The 21,242-nt window shown below is 37.8% G+C and overlaps 1 protein-coding gene across 1 annotated transcript; it reads right to left on the reverse strand.

Annotated features, from left to right (window-relative positions):
* Positions 1-322: 322 nt before the first annotated feature.
* LOC120287478 (ABC transporter D family member 1-like) lies at positions 323-20,302 on the reverse strand. Its single transcript, XM_039300286.1, has 24 exons — positions 20,189-20,302; positions 19,759-19,847; positions 19,009-19,288; positions 15,973-16,170; positions 15,427-15,881; positions 15,026-15,161; positions 14,877-14,955; positions 12,939-13,132; positions 12,461-12,765; positions 12,263-12,410; positions 12,015-12,173; positions 11,549-11,648; positions 11,357-11,465; positions 11,185-11,251; positions 10,853-10,942; positions 10,367-10,491; positions 10,082-10,231; positions 9,778-9,832; positions 8,147-8,354; positions 7,525-7,685; positions 7,386-7,438; positions 7,206-7,284; positions 6,927-6,981; positions 323-669 (listed from the first exon to the last, which is right to left on the reverse strand). The coding sequence occupies exons 1-24, from the start codon at positions 20,300-20,302 to the stop codon at positions 323-325; spliced, it is 3,756 nt and encodes a 1,251-aa protein (XP_039156220.1).
* Between the last annotated feature and the right edge of the window lie 940 nt (positions 20,303-21,242).

The following is a 21,242-nucleotide window of genomic DNA, read 5'->3' on the forward strand; positions in this document are numbered from 1 at the left end:
CGAAATATATAGAAATCCCATATTTTCTCTTCCGTAAATATGCTTAACTTGGAATCGAAGATGTGAAAAAAGAGGTAGCTGAGTGCTATCTATTATTAACAAAAGCCACACTCAAACACATGACAAAAGAACAAATTTTGTGACAGCGACATAGCAATGGTAATTGCAATAAATTATTGTTTTATTTTTGAAGAATCCGGGCAACATGATCGGTCCTCCAAAGAACAGAAGGAATCTGAAAATCTCTCATGTCGCCGATGCCTTCATTAGGTCTAATACACCGACACAACTAAAAACTGATAGTCTTATATTAAAAAGTTCATCAGGTGTAGCAAGAGATGTCGAGATTTGAAACGGAGAGGGGGTACATGCAGGTGGTGGAGTACTTGAACGAGAGGACCTGACCGGGGGTGAGGGCTGTCCCGTTATTCACCAAGCAGTCGTCATAGTCGAGCCGCTTGAAGATTTTTGGTCTTATCCGATTGTCGGAGCTGAATTTGCCACAGTGGAAGCAGACGTTTGCGATGGTGCACGCCGACGAGCATTCGTTCATAACTTCAACCAAGAAAATGGGAATCCCCGAAGGTTTCCTGCCTAATAAGACTTGGTTTATTGTAATGTCTGTCTTCAAACACCTTTCAGAATGTTGAAGGCTGCACCCCACCAAACCTGGATGGGAATGGGAGTACATAATTGATGAGTCCTAGTCTTTATAGAAGCAAAACAACAGAAAGAAATTGCACAATGATTTATAGTATCTACAGCACACAATTTGACCATCTGTTATGAAAACCTCGCATGGTTAACTTTCATCTGATCAAATTAGATCGAATTGCTAACAACATGAATTAAAACAATCACCAAAAGGCACACAAAGCAAGATGCAGAAATGGAGTCATATAACTAAATGATGTTAACTTGAGAATCACTTAAACAACCGATTGTAGCGATGAGACGGATTTTGAAGGTGAGGAACCCTGTCAAAAAGCAGAATGATATCATGTAACTTGAGATTATTAGTTAACCGAGCGATCAATTATGTCCCTTTGACAATGTAAAAAGCAATGACGATGGTCATTTGATCAGTTTGGATCAAGGCCAAACTTGCTTAGGCAAGAACATTATTGCGTCCATGCAAATCTTATCATCAATGTGACGAACATAGGTTAGCATAAACTTATCCCACGGACAATATGGTACGTAAACTATTTCCATGCAGAAAATATATCGAAAGATGTGGTTTCTATGGATGTATATGTCAACCTGTCAATGATCGCAAGATTCTTGGAAAAGTTAATTATATAGGCATCCTAGATTCGTTAAAACATCATAGTAAAGATATACCATGGTCAAATATAAGGATTATTAGGATAACCACGAACCAGTTGAGAACCTCCGACGACGTTTTCTTCATTGTTGCTGTCTCCAAACTTGAAAAAGCAAATACCAGTATTTCCTCACCAAACTGAGAATCTCTGTTTCTCTCACTTCATTATTTTATAACGAAAGAGACTACCAACGTCTAGGAAAATGAATAAAGACGCATCCATGTTAGGCTGTGTACCCTACTGAATCGAATATCCTTCAAAATGGCAAGCAAAAGGAGGATTTTGTCTAAGTTTCTTTGACCCTGCAATTCACTCGATCTCGAAAAATTAGCTTTTCGAGACGAATCTCTCTGCATTTCTCAACAAGGTAAGAAATGCCAATTATTAGTGTTTCTTAATGGAAAATGAGAGGATGACAATAAAGCCGCTGGCAAAGCCCCAAGTTTTCCTGTAATCTTTATTTCCTTCGGTGGGCCTACCAAGTGGGGATATTTCAATGATAACAAATCATTCCAAATAAAAAGGATTGTGCTATTTCCACTCCAGTCCGGGCTTTACACTCCCCAAAATAGTGTTTTTGCCATTTTGCCCCTTTGCCTTGCATGATTGGATCGAATTTTTCTCCCTCATTATTGGTTTTTCCTTTTCTCTTCTTGCAAGTTCCACATTTCTCCCTCTGAGAAAATATTGAGTAGGCTCGTTTTGTTAGTTGTGTCACTCCACTCATTGAGTCAGTTACCAATATGTTAAACTTACTAGATAAAAGTTGATAATTTCACGTAAGAACCAGAAACGGCTTCGTATGGTGGTAGATTATAAGAAAAATTCACAATTACAAAACAATCAAATAAATGCTTGTAATTGATTAGAGTAAAGACAATAATTTCATACAAAAGTTGAAAGTGATTTCATATAAATGTTGATAAATTTTGAAAGAGTTGATTATCTATTATAAGAGTTGGTATCTTTAACCAATTGGTAAACTCCCAAATATTTATTTGTAATTATTGAAGCAGTTGGTACTTTTGAAACAATCAAATAAACTTTGTTAGTTAGACTTGGATAAGATTTGGTAATTTTTGTATTAAAATTAGTAACTTAGTCCTAAAACTTCCAATAAAAGTACCATCACATTCTAAAATTTTCAATTTGTACAATCACATCTCAAAACTTAACCGAAGAGTGCAGTCAAGTACCCCGTTAACTTCATCCTATTTGAGCGACTGAATATGATAATTTTAAATATCTTTCAAGGCCATGTGATGCTGTTTGGCGCTAAGTGGGGTAGGCGTCTCTATCCTTTTCCTTTTTGTTATTTTTTTTTTCTTGTTTTAATTTTGATTTTTTTTCACGTGACATGTACGTGGCAACAAATTAGTGCCCACATGGCCTCGAAAAATATTTTTAAAAAGCCGAGATAGTGGTTTCCGTTGCTCAAATTAGACAGAGCTAACGGATATACTAGATTGCACTTTTTAGCCATCGCATATTAATTGTGTTTTCGTTAGAAGTTTTAGATCTTAGATTGCACTTTATCCCTTTTGGTACATCATAGAAACAATTGGTAAATGGTAATTTGTAAGCCATCAAATACTTAATGGTTACTAACTCAAATAAGAGCTGCCGATTTCATATAAGAATTGGCAACTTAAATTCACAAAAAAAAAAAAAATTGTTGGTAAATGAAAAGAAAATTATGCAAAAATCCTTAATTTATTGCACTTTTATCAAGTTAGTTTTAAATCTTTCAATTTTGTCAATTGAGTTTTAAATATTTTTACGTTTTACTAATTGAATCCATCAAATCAATTTCGATAAAAAAAAAAAAATCGCTGGTGTAGGTATCAATTATCTTTAGTCACACAAGTAAAGTTGACATGAACATTTTTTAATAATATTTTAATTTTTTTCAAATTTCTTTATTAGTTCCTCCTTTTTTTCTTTCTTTCTTTTTCCCTTTTTTCCTCCATCAGCCACCATTGGGCAAGCACCAACCACCCTTGGGCAAGGGATGCCAAGGCCTAGGCTAACGAGGGTCACCCCAGCCTAAGCGAGCGTGGGAAACCCTCTCCCTTGCCAGCCCATTGTTAGCCTAGGCCCAAGCATCCGTTGCTTTAGGCTAGCAAGGGCGACCACTTGAGGCTGATGATCTCGCCATTATCGACAAGGCCTAATAGTGGCTGGTAAAAAAAAAATGAAAAAAAATGAAAAAAAAAAATTCAAACACGACATCAAAAGACAAGGTGGCGTCCATGTTAGTAATTTCCGATCAAAATTAACTGGATAAACTCCATAACAAAATATAAAAAAAGTTCAAAACTCAGTTAACAAAATTGACAAAAGTGTAATAGGTCTAAAATTTTTTGAATAATTTTCTTGTAAATTATAAGAATGGTCAACGGTTTTCAAAATGTGTTGATAATTTATAGTGATAGTTGTTGACTTTTAACCCATTTGTCGGGGCAGTAGGTACTTTTGAAACAATCAAACAAAAGTTGATAAATGGAGTTGGATAAGAGTTAGCATGTTTAACACGCCCGTAAGTTAGTTGCACATATAAAAATGGAAAAATTCTAAAAAATACTCTTTTTCTTTTTTAAATAAGGGATTGAAGTAAAGTTTGTTTCAAATAAAAACCTAATATGGCCATATCAGTATTAAAGAAATGCCTAAAATCATTAGCTGGTGAAGTACAATTTTGTCTTTTAAATTTTTTCCTTTTTCTTTATTTTTTGGTTTTTTCTTTTCATAAATAAAATAAAATAAAATAAAAAAAAACAAAAACACACCCATTTGTGGCTGCCGCCCCCATTGCCAATGGGGGCAACAGTGATGGTTGGCAGGGTTGTTGGAGCTTAGGCGAGAGCTAGCAACCCTTGTCAACCAAAGGTGAGGGCCCGGCCCTTGCCAAAAATGAGAGAGGGTAGCAACCCTCTCCTAGATCTGAGCGATGGTCACCTATTCTCTCGCTTGTATTTTTTCCTTTTTAAAAAAAATATTAATTTTAGATTTAGATTGCCTTTGGACAAAATATCCTTGATTCACCATAATATTTTGTCAACCGATGAGCCGACGAGACTACAGCTTTATCTAAAGAATAATGCAGGGTGACGGCCACACAACTTACTTGTCCGATTTCCTTGAGAAATCTATGAATCAAGTGGGATCCTTTAGATTAAAAAAATAGACTAGATAAAATAGAAAATAGAAAAATCTAGGAGAATTGAAAAGAGCTTTATTGAAAGCATTATCAACATGAAATATTTTAAATTCCATGTAAAAAGACTAGTTCAAACATTTTTGTTATAAGACAAATAAATTTAGGATTTCGATTGACAACATCACTATGTATAACATTTTTCACACTTGCAGTCGTGAAAAAAAAGATAGTCATCATTTAATAAAATGAATACAATTACCAAAATTTATAGTATACTAAATTTGTTTGATTAAACTTTTTGCCCCACTTCCCTTTTTAATATTTTGTATAGCCCAACTTTTTCATTGTCCTAGCCAAATTTCAAAAAAACGTATCTTAATTAGATTAGTATATATTGTGTCTTAGTTCAACAAATGCCACAACAAGACTCATTGTAGTGTACAAAATTTTCACTTATTTGATAATGCTCCAGCATCTCATTAAATTAATGAAATAGACATGTGGGTTACTAACATGACTTTCTTTATATCAATAATATGTGTATATATATATTGGTGACTTAGGAACCCCATACAGCCGGTAGTCGACAAATAAACCTAGAGGGATACGTAAGTAGGAGGATCCACTACCCCCGGCGTCCTACTTAAGACCCCAAGCGACTGTGAGGGGATTCAAACTCCTCTCCTTCGTGAGGGGAAGAGAACCCAAATCATCGCAGCCACCAACCAAGACAGTGGTAATAATATGTGAAAATATTGTCGTAAACTAAGTAGTATAAATACAGGCACGCAACACGTGACATGATAAGTACGTATCGGAATCACATGTCGGAATTTTGAACTCATATGTTAGAATTCCCGACTCATGTGTCAAAGAATATCGAGAGAGTTGACAAAGTATCGGATTTTTCGACACGTGTTGACCAAGTGTCGGAAAATGTCGGAGTGTTCAACACGAATGTCAATGCTTCTTAGGTCACAAGTATACTATGAAACAATTGAGTTGTACATTTAAATAGTTATACAAATCTATTAAAAAATGTTCACAAGCATCAAGTATAATTCCTTTTTGTTAATTTCATTGTCTATTTGAAATAAAAATATTGTCCAAACATTTTTCAAGATTCTTTGTAAATTTGCTAGCCAGTGGTCATATGTGGTTGAAAAGGCACCATTATTCATTTAAAATAATGATGCCATCAGCCTAGTATTGTTCTTATTTGAAAAAAGGCAAAACCACTTCAAGCATTTCTTTAAGAAAATAAAGTACCATCAACCTAACATTATTCTTATTTGAAATAAAACAAGCGTAAGTTTCGGCTTTAGGCCTCCCACGCCTTTAAGAAAATAAAGATAGTTTGAAGAAAAAAAAAAAAAAAAAAAAAGCCCTTATCTAAAGCTTTCTCTATAAAAATTGTTGAATTATTACAACGGATGGCAATTTTGAAGTGATTAAAATAATTAGAATAGTATGTAGTGAACTAAGGATTGATATTTTCATATTACAATCCGTAATTTGAACTCCACAGGTGAAAATCGGTGACTCATTGGAAAGGATGTTGATATTTATTCAAAAGTTGGATATTAAACCCGGTGAATGCAGCTGGCAATTTTGAAATAACAATGGATATCTAGATCTCCGCAAATAAAAAATTGACTACATCGTAAACTATTAACGAATTTTCAAAAGCGTTGATAATTGCGTGTAAAATTACACAAATAAATGTTAGTAGATTATCAAAAAAGTTGGTAATTTTGGAAATACAATTAGACGTCAATACTTTCGAAATCTTTCTGCGAAATACATAGGTTTAGCAAGAGAACTTTAAATTGAACTCTATCTCTCTAGCAAGACAATCACTCATCCGGCAAAGACTACATATAATCACATTCATTGAAAGCTCAAGTAGGATTTTCTCGTTCAATCTTGACCGCGGCCGATCCCGAAACGAGTGACCGGAATAAATAAATAAATAAAAAGACATCATCTCGATAGCTACACAGGCATATAGAATAGGGGAATTAAGGATTTCCCTGCCAGCTTACAGCTTATTTATTGGGGCTAATTTAAATATAATAATGAGTTCATCTAACATCAATCAGGAAACTGATTTTGAATGGACAGGGACTAAGCTAAATGAACCATGGCTACGATAATGTTAGAGAAGGAAAAAAGAAATACTGTACATAGTAGGTTTTTGACTCGTCTTATTTGAGATACGTATACCACCTCCATCCATTCAAGCCAAGGCTACTAGCAACTTTCCCATCCAGCGTGATACGTGCGACGAGCTAATGCGAGTATGCATCAAAACTATGCTAGTCCTCCAAGGACAGACCCTGGTCCTTAATACTTTTTAAGGACGCAGGGACACCTCCTCGAACAGCACATGCCGCCTTAAATAAATCATGGCTTGATTAAACGAAGTTCCCAGTTACCCTCACCATCGATAAGCCGCAATTCCAACGAATGGAATGGAATAAGAGCAGGACGCTGGAAAAAAGAAAAAGACATGAGTCCATTAGTAACTTCAACAAGCAGAAAAGGAACTCAAGCTTCACTATCAGAAGCATTGGGACACATCTAACATCACATTATAGTCCCACTAAAACTGACAACACCCCTCCTCTCCCAAAAAAAAAAAAAAACAAAGAAACATCAGTAACAATCATTCCTAAGAGAGAGAGCCAAAAAGCAATGAAACACGTTCTACTTACTTGCGAGGAAGTGACAACAGTTATACCCATATCAGCCGCAAGCCTATACAAGTGTTCCTCGACATCAACACTCGTGGCACTGTTGTCAAAAGAAGGCGAAAGGGGAAGTAAGACAAAACACAATGAGACATCATGTGAGTGTTATGAGAAAAAAAACAAATGTTTCAACATTTGACATACTTAGTGCACTCGTCGAGAATGCCAAACAGGGGCTTGTGGAAGAATAATCGTGCCTACAGGGGGGAAAAATGTAAGAATGTCAGAAGCAGATTAGGCAGCAGAATTATTGACACAAAATGTGAAATGGAAATTCACTCACCATGCCCAATCTCTGTTGTTCTCCCAGAGAAAGGACATCTTCCCAATTTTTGTTAGCATCCCAACTACCTCCCTCCCTCTCCAGAAGGTAATTTAATCTGACGTTCTCAAGAATAGTTTTCAGGTGCATGTCTAGGTGGGTCGAGTCACCTGATCTCTGATCTGAAATCACATTGCAATTCACATTAACAGCACTTAATCAGCCACACAAAAGAAGGAAGAGCCATATCTCATTAATGAGCTCTCTCTTCCAGTTCTTGATAAAAACAAAGAAAATAACAAAGATTACATCTAATAAACAAATAAATTACCTCTCCCATTAAACTGTGCTATTCTGAGCTCTGCTTCCTCGTGTGAAAGTGGATATATAATTTGATCCCTCAGAGTTCCTAAGCATGTATATGGCCGTTGGGGAACATAGAAAATCCCACAACCTGATCTAGTTTCGTTATTTGATTGGGATGGTTTTGTGAGTCTTCCACTTACAATGGGCCAAAGACCTCGCAGAGCTCTAAAAACAGAACTCTTGCCGCTACCATTGGGACCTAAAAACTCCGAATTTGGTAAATGTACAATTTCCAGTATAGCATACTATCAAAGAAACCAAAAGAAAAATCTCTAACCAGTAACAAGTAAGCTCTTTCCAGGTACAATATCACATGTAAACTTCCTGGCAAGCAATTTCTGTGCTGGGGTAATGATGTCCACTTTATAGAATGAAATGTTGTCTTCAGAATGAAGATTGCTGCTTTTTGATGGCAATATGGCATCAGATGCAGATACCCCTGATTGAACATCAACTTCATCAGTAGTAAGCAAACATTTGGACTCCTAAGTACAAAATACACAGAGTACACTACTTCGCACACCACTAAATATGTTCAGGTAGCATTGACACGGAGCAGAAGTATGTTAGTCTGAAAGTAGAGGGAAAATACTAAAAGAAAAAGAAGCACAGTCAAGCATATCCATGCCAAACCTGCTGACTAAGACTAAATATCATACTGAAGCACATTCATGCCAAAGAGCATGGACAAAGAAAATATTTAGTCATCAATGCATTTCCAGAGAAAGATGTACCAGACTGAGCAGCAGCATCTAGAAGCTCTTCAAGCTCACAAAAATCCGATTAATACCACCAGAGAGCTCAAGGAATTTTCTGTGCAACTCGAGAATATCGCCAAATGCTAAAAAGCTCTGAGACACTACAGATGCTAAGAACCGCAAAGCATGTGCCAGCTCACCTGCTCGTATACAAACAAATTATGAAGGAACAAAGAGAGTACTCTCAATGAAACAGAGTCTTGATTAAATAGTAAAGTCACCGTGAGTAGAAATCAAGGCCCTGTCTCCCTTGTGTTCTATAGCATACAACAAGCTCAGACCCCACGTAACATTATGGGGTAGTTGCTTGGTGATAAATCATCCAGGATGCCAAAAAGCCATTTTTTCTTCAACAGCAATTCAGAGTGATGTAGAAGCTCATGAAATCTTGACTCAACCATCTGCTTGATATTTCAACATGTAAGTAGAATGATTGAGGACATGGGGTATCTTGATACGATGCATGGAAAACAATTTACATACATATATGCATCCATGAATTTATACGCATGATGCTTGAATCATCTATCCACCTCATTAAAATTTGACCATACATAGTGTAGAAGTTGCATGCGCATACCCTAGAAAATAGATAAACAGGAATTTGAGTCTCTTAAGTTTGTTCACTCCATTAAGAGAATTGCTAACTAAACAAAAACACTTCCCAAATATTAAAGCTCTAATAATATCTCCCAATGAAGATAGCAGCCAGGGTCTCAATGCCCAAAATCAGGTGATAATTGACAAGTATCAAGCATTTGCATTAAGGATTTAAAGAGCAGCCATTGTTGCCTGGTAATTGCAAAATGGATGTTGGAACACATGATGGACTCATATGACAGGCTGAGGGTGTTGGCTTCTATCTTTGTTAATTATATACCCATTAGGTAGACTAAACTATTTTCCTTTTCCCAGGTAGAAAAGAACTGAGTGACCAATGCAAATGAGAGAAGAGATGGTCAAGTGTACGCTTGGCAGCAATACCCTAACATCTATTCTGAGAACAGGAGAAAAGTTGGGGAAAAATAAAAAGAGAAAAAGATCCAATGAAGCATCATCAAGAGCAAATAATGTGAACTTCCAGAGCTAGAATCTTGCATGAAAACTGATTTAGGTCCCATATAACTCATCAGTCTAGAATCGAAAGTACCGAAGATGAAGGCAAAAAACAGGCAGGCAACAAGGAGCTATTCATGTATATCCATCTACACAAGCGATTCCACTGTGACACACTTCCAATTTCAACCATACAGCATTCAGACTGATAGCATGGGAAAAGAAATGGGAATAAACTTACAGCTTTTTCTCAGGCACCACCACCAAAGAAAGCTACAGATTCAGCATGTGCGCAGCCTTTCATGCATGAACCTAGTTCATTCATGACCGCAAATTACATCAATGCTAAAATTAGGTAAATTAGAGCCAAATATGCTGAGGAATCAAAACTCTATTACCTAAAGGTTCCTTCTAGCTGTTGTTGTTGACTAGTCAGGTCGCCAAAGTCAGGAGTCACAGTCCTTAAGAAACCCAAACCTAGTAACATGTAAGCATACAATATGGCAACACCCCTCCGACCCGTCAAAAGCTTCATTCGCCAGGTGAACCTTATTTAATGCAGCATCAAGAAATGTTCCTGTGAAATCAGTGAATAACCAAAGAGGATCTATGCCTGCATAATGAGGCTAGATTGACAAAATCTATGGATCATTGTGAAATTGATATTACAGAGACAAACTCACCAGAGAATGTCAACAGATGGCTTTACCATTCCAGTGACTAATCCTGACAAATCAGTAGTTAACTTTTCAAGATCAGTAGTTATCCTCTGGTCAGCATCTATGTTTCTGCTTGACATGTTGAAAACCTGAAAAAGAAACATGAAATAAAAGCTTCAGTTAGTATCCTGGACAACTAACTCAAAATTTTAATGTCTAAGAGACAAATTGCCACCTTTAGGCTTTGTTTGGTTTGTGAGAGAGATCAGAGGGAAAACTTAAAATTCTGCCCCCCCCCCAAAAAAAAAAAAAAAACCTTCATTTTCTTTCCCTCCTCTCTTCCCCAAACAAAGTCTTAGGCAGTTGTCTACATTGGGAAGATGCTCACAATAAAATCAAAGAGGAGCTTTTCTTTATTTATTGAATAAATTAATGCTAAAACACAAGAAATGAACCGATTCATGCAATGAATACAGGGAACCACACAGCCAGTTTTGCATGACATGGTACCTTGTAGAACGCATTGTTTCTAAGATAATTCTTCAGTAGATGCTGTGTCAGGCGTATCCTCCACCCAAGGGCTAGCCTTGCTGTCAGATGCTGAAATGAAGCCAGCTCACGCTCATACATAATATAATACTTAATTGTCAAAGCTTCAAAACAGGATGAATTTCTAAATAAACAATGAAGCTAAAGGCATTCTGCTAGCATGCAAAAGAAGTATCTAAATGCTGTTAGAGTAGCCGTAGAAGTACACATGGGGCCGCCTGTTCATGATACTGCAACTTACATATTCTGATGTTTGTGCAATTGACTTCCTCACATAAATCATTTTTTCTAACATGAAAAACAATTAATTTATACCAAATGTCCCTACTTCCAATCTCACATATCTGTTTGAGCCATATACTGCAGAACATAGGATCAGGCCGAAATGGCTAGTGTGGACTGTACAAATGACATTTGACTCTTTAAGAAGAAATCGGTGACAGACACGAATCTCAATGAAAGTACCTCAAAGAAGGTGCAATGAAGGAAGATGCAGCACTTTGCAGGACACTAACACCAATAAGCCGAGTGAAAGATGCCTTGTCCTGCTCTAGGACATACTTCACAGTGGTTCCTGATAAGAGTTGTTGAACAGCTATTTTTAAATACTCATCTCATTAGAAAAAATAAATCAATTGAGACATGGAGAAAAGATACCGTTCAACGAGGCAATACGATCTGATACCCATGTTCTTGATAATACAAGAACAGCAACCGCAAGAAGTTGTGCACCTTGTTTATCAAGCACTGTTGGTACCTGGAGAACAGGAAGAAATTCAGCAACTCACATTATGAATTGGTTGATAACATAAAAAGAAACCCACAAAATGCAGGTCTAGTGACAGAAATACAGGGAGTAGCAACCTAGATAAAGAATGTGTACCATTTCATCTACCTAGCATTAAAACAAACTTTTGGGACTTATCTAGAAAACACAATTAAAAGAGATAGCCTTTCGGGGGCATGTGATTATGCATGAGAACATAACACTGGCATATTTAAGCCGTCTCATCCAGTCATACTCCTCAGGAAGACCATGTCTTGCAAAGCAAGACAGACATTTCATAGCAACAGTTAACATGCACAACAAGGATAGATAATGAGCACTGGAAAGGATACTTACCAATACTTTGAATAAGGCAGCTACTCTCAATGGCAATATCCTCGGTGAACTCTTAAGTTGTGGGACAAGAGGCAATGAACTAAGATTGTCAGTAGAAGGAGATCTTGCAATCACCTCTGATACATATGACTGTGCCTTTGTTTTTGAAAATGCAGAGTCCTAAGACAAGTTGCAACCATGGGATGTTAGTTCTTAACTAAGCTTAGAAATTATTTAAGAAACAACTAACAACACTTTGATGTTCATGCCTTTGCGTTGGTAGCAAATGCTCGCTGGACAGCCATTGCATCACTCTGGCGTTCTGTCTCAGAAGACATAACCCTATTGCTTCCAGCTTCAGTGAGGACAGGAGAATCATCCCTGCATCTTTTATGTTCAGTACAACAGAACAGCTTCCTGTGATCCAAAGAATCAAGAAAATTACAGCATTATCTAAACACACCAACCTCTTGTAGTGCACGCTCCAGCCCCCTTCACCATCCAGGGACAAAACCACATCATGAAACGCAACCAATGCAGGCCTATGTGAAATGGTTATGCATGATGTTCCCATAGCCAGAACTTTAGCACAAAACCGTTCCTCCATATCGGTTGTCACAGCACTTGTGCACTCATCAAGAATTGCAAACTTAGGCTTGTGGTAGAATAGCCTAGCCATCCCTAATCTCTGCTGCTCCCCCAAAGATAATTCATCACCCCAATTTATCTCTTTCTCTGGTGGATAACGGTCCAACAGATACTCCAGATCAACCTACAAGATAAGAGAAAAAGCCCATGGAGACTAGTGTCAAGGGTACACTACAGATCCATCCATTGTTAGATATATTGATTTATTATACTTATAGCAAAACACACATGAAGGACAAGTGGAAGCATCTACATTTTTCAGCAGCTCCACCATTCCAGGTCGTGTGAGTTTTTAACTTCTGGATCTTCCGTAAGAGGATAAATCAGCTGGTCACGAAGTGTGCCAAAAGCGGTGTACAGTCGTTGCGGCACGTAGAATATCTCCTTATTAAGGTCAGAACCAACGCCAGGGTTTGCAATATGGCCGGATACAAGTGGCCACAGGCCTCCTAGAACTCGAAAAAGCGAACTTTTCCCACTGCCATTTGGTCCTATAATGGAGGTAATGATGTAGTTTATGTTAGAAATGCAGGTATTGCACTGCTTGGGAGAAAATTGAGTGAAGTCATCACTAAAATAGGTGCACTACCATTGATTCAACAGATCTTGACATAGGCAATACAAGTAATCTAATCCAATAACTCAAATAGATGGCGAGTTGGAACTTAAAAGCTACATCTAGACCAAACTTAAATTAACTTATGACCAGCAAAGGTGAAAATCTCATTTTAGAATGCTAACCTCACATATCACTGTCCTGGAAATTCAATACCCTAGCACACGCATTAGATTGTCCAAACAGCAGAGTTCAAAAAGAATGCAGAAGCAATTTCATTTTTAACATTATGTCTGTGCAATGGATCTGCTTCTGGAGACACAACCATTATCTATTGATTGCTTAAAGCAAGAATATATGAAGATTCTGCAATGCGAATCTTTACATTATGGCAAATATTCCTTTTGTCCCCCCACCCCCAAAAAAAAAAAAAAAAAAAAAGACTTGAATGTGGAGAAATCATGTTAGAGGTGCTAATGAAAATTCTACTGTTAATCTTTGTATTTACACCATTACAAGCTACCATAGAGTTATCTAAAAGCAAACATCCTTTCTGTGCCTTCCTCGATTTCGCCTAGTACAGGAACAGCAAAATAGGCACAAGTAGAAGATTTACACAGGCATGGGTTTCCTCCTAGCTTAACAAAAAACAAGCACGATTTTTTTCCAATTTCAATCAAGTTTTTCCCAACTGGGACTAGCCTACTGTTATAGTTAATGCGTTAATATAAGGGTGCGTTTGGTAACCATTCTATCCCTAAAAACAATTTCTGCTCAGTAATTCTTTCTAATTCTATTCCCTGGATGAGTTTCTGAGCATTCGAACGCGTTTGGTGACTGCACAAAATGTCTATTCCCGAAATAGAACAAGAACAAAAATGCATTTGATACAACTCTAAAAAAAAATTATGACCTAGAATTTCTTGTAATTTTTTAATAAATTTTTTTAGATTTTTCCTTTTTTCTTTTCTTTTCCCTTCTCTTCTTCTTCCTCCTCTAGCCAGTCACTAGGCCTCTCAGTGATGGCCAACGGCCAGCCAGAGCTAAGAGCCGGCAAACTCACTACCTCAAGAGAGCCTCGCCAGCCCCCGGCGAGGTCGGCCTCACCATGGCTGGGCAAGGTCAAGCCTCGCTGAGGGCCCACAAGGTCACCAAACCTTAACTTTGGCTGGTCACTGAGCCTAGTGACCAGCTAGAGAAGGAAGAAGAAGAAAAGAAAAACAAGAAAAGGAAAGGAAAAAAAAAAATGGCTCATTTCTAGAATTATTCTTGGGAACAAAAAAGTAACTTTTTTCTACTTATTAATTCTGTTCCAAATCTATTCCCCAGTCACTAATTTGTTCCCAAGAATAAAAAGATTAATTGGCATAATTAAACAAATTTCTATTTAACTAAGAATTGGCCATTTACCAAATAGGGCCTAAAGGATCAAATAGTTTGAATTTGTGAGTCCACTATACGTTGACAGTTCATGATGCAAAGGGACTACTCTATAAGGCACAGCTTTTTCATAGGCGAGGCCAGCTCTCTGGAAAAAGAAAGGCAGAAGAGGAAGAAGAGAATCAAATAAATAAAGGTACGTAAGTCCCTTGCTCATGGGTCACCTAAACTCCAAGCAAGCAGAGGAAACTAGATGTTGAGGTGCGAAAGCCAAGACACCTTGTTAATAATAACATTACCTGTAATCAAAAGATTTGACCCTGATTCAACCGTTAAAGTTAAATCCTCCACCAAAACATTTTGAGTCGGGGTAACAACCTGGAAGACAATGTTAATATGTGAAAAGGGAAAGAAAGCGTAATGTAGTGAGTAAAGTTATTTTGAGTACCTTGACATTAGAAAATTGTATGAAATTAGCTTCACTGAAAATTTGGTTTCCATTTCCTCGAGAAGAATATTTTTCGTTGGCACCGCTTAGCTCTCTTGATATGACCATTAATTCATGAATGCGGTCTGCATAACCACTGAGCAGATGAAACCAGTGTCAGAAAGAAACTGAAAAGTCATGCCTAGGACATTCAATTAGCAAGAAAAGAACTGCCTGCGAACACACAAAACCAAATATATAACAATGTAACAAGCATATGAAGATTCCCAACATAAATTCATGAAGACCCCAAAACACGAGAAAATATTGGCTTGAAAAGAATAACTAAACCAGATGTTTGGGAATTGGTTAAAGAAAAAGCACAAAGAATTGTACAGTGGTGATGGTTAATCAAGCAATACCTGAGACGATTGAGCCGTCTTGAACTTATAGACAGTGTACCAAGAGATTGAAACAAGGATATGATGACACTGGTATGGTATCTCAAATTGCTCAACATTTCAGCACGTCCCAGAGTTGAAGTATCGGGTCTAAGGTCACCAGCAAAGAAAGGTTCAATAATCAAGATAACAGCAACTGTAGCGCCTAGATATTTCAACAAGAAGTCTTGGATCATTCCAAACCACCAATGGTCATGAAGGACAACTCTCATGTGCTTCACCAGATTTTGAGACTTCTGCTGAATATGAGATGCTTCTCTCTTTTCTCCGCCATAAAATGCTATACTTTCTGCATGAGTCCTCAACCGAGAATGGACCTGCCGATATTCTCCTTCCAGTTGTTGCTCTATGGACATTAGTTTCCCAAAAGCAGGAGAGAAATTTCTGATCATGGCCCCTGCCCCCATTACATATGCCTGCAAAATAAAATCAAGTGCTCGAATTGAGATAACTGACCTTTGAATCTAAACCATCTGCTAATCAACGTTAATGAGGAGAGAGGACTACCAAAATCCAAAAAACGTATTTTGGGCTAGCATAAGAACATAGGCGCCAGGTATAAAGCAGGCCATCTGCTACAGCTGTCAAATCATCCTGCACAAGATCGCTCAATTCTGAACAGAACCTTGGCACATCACTTGCGATCCGTTGCTCTGGATTAGATATGCGCCCATCAACATGGGAAATTTTGTAGTATGCCATATTCTGTAACCATATAGAGAATTAAGCAACTGCAGGGAACAAAGCAGGCAGAATATATGGTGTGATCACTAGCTAATCGAATAATTACAACTTGACCCCTCGTGACAGGACTACATACTGATACTTGAAAAACAAAACTTCATTTTTTTAACTTGTGACATATTGCTTTAAGCCGCTTGTTACAATAATAAAAGTTCCGCGCAAATTAAAGGCACGACATAGTGTTTGTAGAGAGTAAGAGACATGGAAAACAAACAAGTGCCACTGAATGCTTGGTTTGACATAATCCACACTAAATTAAGATTAAAGAATAAAGAAGGAGAATTGTCCTAAACTTCAGCTTGAAGATCCAACAACAAGACACAGCTCGAAGTAATGGGTGTGGATCAATTTCGTCAATATCTTCCTAAAACGCAGACTGAGCGTCCCTGTTATGTACTTTGAAGTAGAGTGTATCGTGGAATGAAGAAAGCATAATAGGATATTTTCTGAAATCAGCCGGAAGAATAGTGGAACGCGCCGAAGAAAAGCAGCACGAAACAAAAAACCTTGCACTTTTGCTAATCTATTGCTCAAAGCCGTCCGAAATACCTGAAAAAGAAAATAGAGTTAGCAATAGAGTTAGCATCCCATCCCAAGTTGGCAGTCTTCCTATTCATTAAAATTTAAGCACCAAATAAAGCCATGCATAAGAAGGTAACTAACTACTGGTGATGCAGATGTAAAGCTCCGGAAAACATGCACACTTAGATATAAAAATTTATACAAATTGTGGCATAGAGTAACTGACAATAAGGTCTTTTAGCAATTAGACAGGCCAGGGCATGGAAGGAGCAAGGACAGGAACAGACAAGCATGATCTTCATTCTTACCTGATTGACATGGCTTACAAAACCAACCATGCCTAACCATAAGACCTACATAGAGTTTCCTCGCCCCGTTCACACCACTTGTAACATCAATACTTCTCAATTACTACGGTCATAATGCCAATTCTGGCTATGAAGTGAAATTCCCATCCAATTATATTAATGGGCCAAACATCTACCACGTTGATTATACTTAAATTTTCTAAATGGTCATTAATAACAAATACCAGTCCACAACAATTGAAATTTTCCTGAAAAAAATCATCGACAAACTATTGAGTCAGGAGCTTCCGGTAATAATTCAGCAAAACATTGCAAAGGCTGTCACATACAACCAGAAGATGCAACATCCTCCTTAAGTGTTCTATCAATCAATTTTTCTGCAAACACCAATTTTAATTGCATTTGCTTTTCATCACATTCATAATCTCCTTCAGAAGTTCAGTATCAATTTCTCTTGCCAATGAATTAGGCTGATGTACTTTTTATTACACACATCAAAATATATAGAAAATTTTGTAAGTCTCTCTTCTGCTTTATTAGCCTATTTCCCGAATAGAGGATCATTGCTGTTCTTCTATATCACTCTCCAAGCCATTAACTTCCACCCTTCCTAGCAAAGAATTATCCAGTCCACAACCTCTCAATAATTACAAGCACCACATAAAATAGAATCAGCAGCCTGCCACAGCAAGCATTATGTTATAGCATGGGAAGCTGTCACTACTGCTACAAGCCAGTACTGCAGTAAGAACTGATTTCAACACCTGTAGACACATCATCTTAACCATTTTCAGCCTTCTTTTGTGTTTTACAGCTTAATACTTTCAGTTTCTTCGACTTCATTGGTCCACATCCACAACCCCCAGGACACATTTGCTATACCTCCGCACTAACTATGACCAAAACTCAAATCCTTCATTCTAACTCCTTTGCAAATCCAATCTCTACCTGGTAATTCCAAGCCCGCAAGAACACACCAGTCCCCAAGTTTAATTTCCTATAAGTAACCCCCAGAACGCATTTGCTATACTTCCTCTCCTAAGAGCTATTGCTTCCCATGGAGGATATCTACTACAATTAAACTAAATGTTTGACACTTGACATGTATGCCACAAATGGATATGTTAACTATACCCTCAGGCACAGAAAGCAACTAATAAAATAGCCAATTGAGAAATTCCATGTTCCAACTGCAACTCAAAGAAATCCATAGCATATCATCATAACAGAATTCTCTAATTGACAGTCATCTGCCTTCTTCTTTTGTTTTTTGTTGTTGTTCTGTCATTGCTATCGCTGCTGCGGGTGGGAAGGTGCCTGCCCTATGGTAAAAACTAACCCAGTTTTGAGTAATATTACCAAATGGTTTAGTCAAGAGACAATCAAGGTATAAAAAAGGATACGATAGCTTAGCCTTAAGGTCATATCTCAAAACAAACAATCAGCAAGAAGGAAATCCAAAAGAAGAACGACATAACATTAACAACCGACTAGGGAAAAAAAAAGAGTTCTAGAAAACAAGTCTTAAATACTCTATACCATTCTATAATTTAAAGGTAGAGTGTTATAATACAGCGTGATTTTAGACCTTGCGAGCAATGGGGATTAAAAAGCATACTTTCCCTAATGAAAACAAAGCCAAAACAAGTTATTTTCTATGCCACATATAGATGAAAATAAATCAGACAGAACCCATGCAAGAGCTTCAATGTTCCAAAGAAGATAATAACTCCACAATCTTGAAATAATGAGCCAATGCTTCATACTTGTTAAGGATTAGTACTGAAAGTTTAACGTTCATCTTTACTGGAAGATCAATCGCATTGATGAACAACCTACCACTTTAGTTAAAACATACACATCCATTATGTCATGGCATTCGACACGTATGGAAGAAGACTCAGAAAGTAAAGATGAAAAGAACAAAATAATTTATAGGAAATATTCTCTGGTTAAAGAATTAGCTCACCACTATACCAATTAGAGCCAAAAGGTCCCTTGCACCCATCTGGCCCATCTTGGATAGAAGAATGGCTGTAAGGACCTGCAGTGACTTCAATCCACCTTTCTTTTGACTAGCTTTTTTTCCACTTTCCTGACCTCTGCCAGCCTTATTTGATTTTTCTTGGTCATTGTCAATCCCATTAAAATGACCAAAAGTATTGGACTTCTGTTTGCTAAAACGGGAATGAGCATATGCAGCAGTGCCGCCAGCAACTAAGATGCCGGTGGCAAGAAGAAGGGATTTCCTGCAGGAAGAGTTAACACAATTTACAAACAGGGTGACTATCAAATGGAAACTGCCATTTTGCATGAGAAAGTAGTTGGCAGCAGCAATTCCAAACCACGAATAAACGGACACATTATTCATAGCAAGAGTCACGCTTTTCTAACTTCAACAGACTACAGAACCACATTCCTTCGAGTACACTAGTCGTCAGAGAGAACCAAGCAGAACAGAATAGAAACCATTAACTCAAAAGCAGGCAGCATAACGGCACGAGTGCACATGATTGAGAAGGTGAAACTCACAGACGACATCTTTCAAAAGAAACCATAAAACAACCAGACACTAAAACAGGCTATCTTCAAGGCATTGGCCGATACACACCATTGACCGATCACAGCCGCAAAATCCAAAGCAACTACAAGTAATTGACTATCAAGTCCGCGAGCTCTTGCTCTCGCCCTTACTCAATAAACGACAGCGAGGCATTACCTTCTGGAAGCCAGAAGACCCCGACCATGCTCCGTCAACTGCAGCAACTGAAGAGAAGGCGTGGCTTCAGATAGACACGCGAACCCGCGCTACCTCGTTCAAGAATTCAGTGTCCTAACCGACTAAACAACCGAGCTGAGCCACACCCAAAACCCTAATCGCCATCACCGAACGACGTCCTCCAGCTCCTCCGCTCCCCCACCACCCTTCACCCGCGAGATCGAATCTCAACCCTCGAGACCCAATTGACGAAATGATCGATTAATGAGCGCAAAATCGGAGCTTTCTCACTCGGGCTCAATCCGACGAATCAAGAACGGCGGAATCAAGAAGACCCAGAAGAAGATTCGGCGGGCCGACGAGTCACCCTCTTCATGTGACCTCAATTCAAGCAGGTTGCGCTCGCCGTTCCACCTCGAGAGAGAGAGACAGGTGAACCGTCAAGAGTTACAACAGATGGAGGATGGGACAGAGATCGAGCTGCGCTGAAAACGTCGGTCTCCTTCGGGTTGTCGACGCAGGCACGGCTTTGGCAAATTGGCATCACGACATCGCGACGCGACGCGACAACCGATCCGCGCTCCGAGCAAAAGGTATGGGTCGTTTAAGATTTTTGCTCCTCTTCCTCGAGGTTAGAAAAATGGACATCATCAGGCGTTGAAGAAAAGGTTTTGATATTTTTTTAGTCCCTTTTTCAGATCCTGAAACTCTTTCCCTTTTGACCATCTGTTTTTTTCCGGAAGAAGTGTGGTTTGATGACGCACGGCCTATCCTCTGCATTGCACATGGCTTATCCGGTGAACCTAGATGAGGAGTAGCCATCCAATTATTATCTTTTAATTTTACATTTGACTTTTGAAAGTTCCTTTCGGGCGTGAATGATGACCTTCTATCGCAGCAAATTAATTTCCGGCGAGAATTGGACTTTTTTATTTCTATTTTCTACGCAAATTTCTAAGTAAAAGTACACATCTGATAACAATACAGAATTTATATTCCTCAAATAGAAGTTCATTTAATAACAAAATGAGTTTCTCTCCTAGGCGGTTGGCGGACAACCAATGGCGACAATTGGGCAACCTGACTATTAAGAGGGCAACTGATGAGAAAAAAAATTTATTTCTCATTTTTTGTTCAAGAAATAATAAAGTAAAAAAATTTTGCTTCATATTTTTGTTCCAAACCTATTTTAAGATTAAAAAGTTATTCTAAAAATAGAAAAATGAAATTACGTTACCAAATAAATTTCTAAAATTGGGAACAGAAAAAAAAATATAGAAAAACAGAATGGTTATCATGCACACATTTCGACATGTTCTTTCATGTGTTTTTGGGCGTTTATATTACATAATATTTAATAACTCGCAAAAAAAAGCTATGAGAAATATCACAACATTTCGTACTTTATTTTCGAAGGAGGACACTTTCTATCATATTTTTTTAATTAAAGGCCCTTTCAAGTTTTTATAATTTTGGGCATTTAG

The sequence above is a fragment of the Eucalyptus grandis genome, chromosome 8 (assembly GCF_016545825.1).
Source record: "Eucalyptus grandis isolate ANBG69807.140 chromosome 8, ASM1654582v1, whole genome shotgun sequence".
NCBI classification, from domain to species: domain Eukaryota; kingdom Viridiplantae; phylum Streptophyta; class Magnoliopsida; order Myrtales; family Myrtaceae; genus Eucalyptus; species Eucalyptus grandis.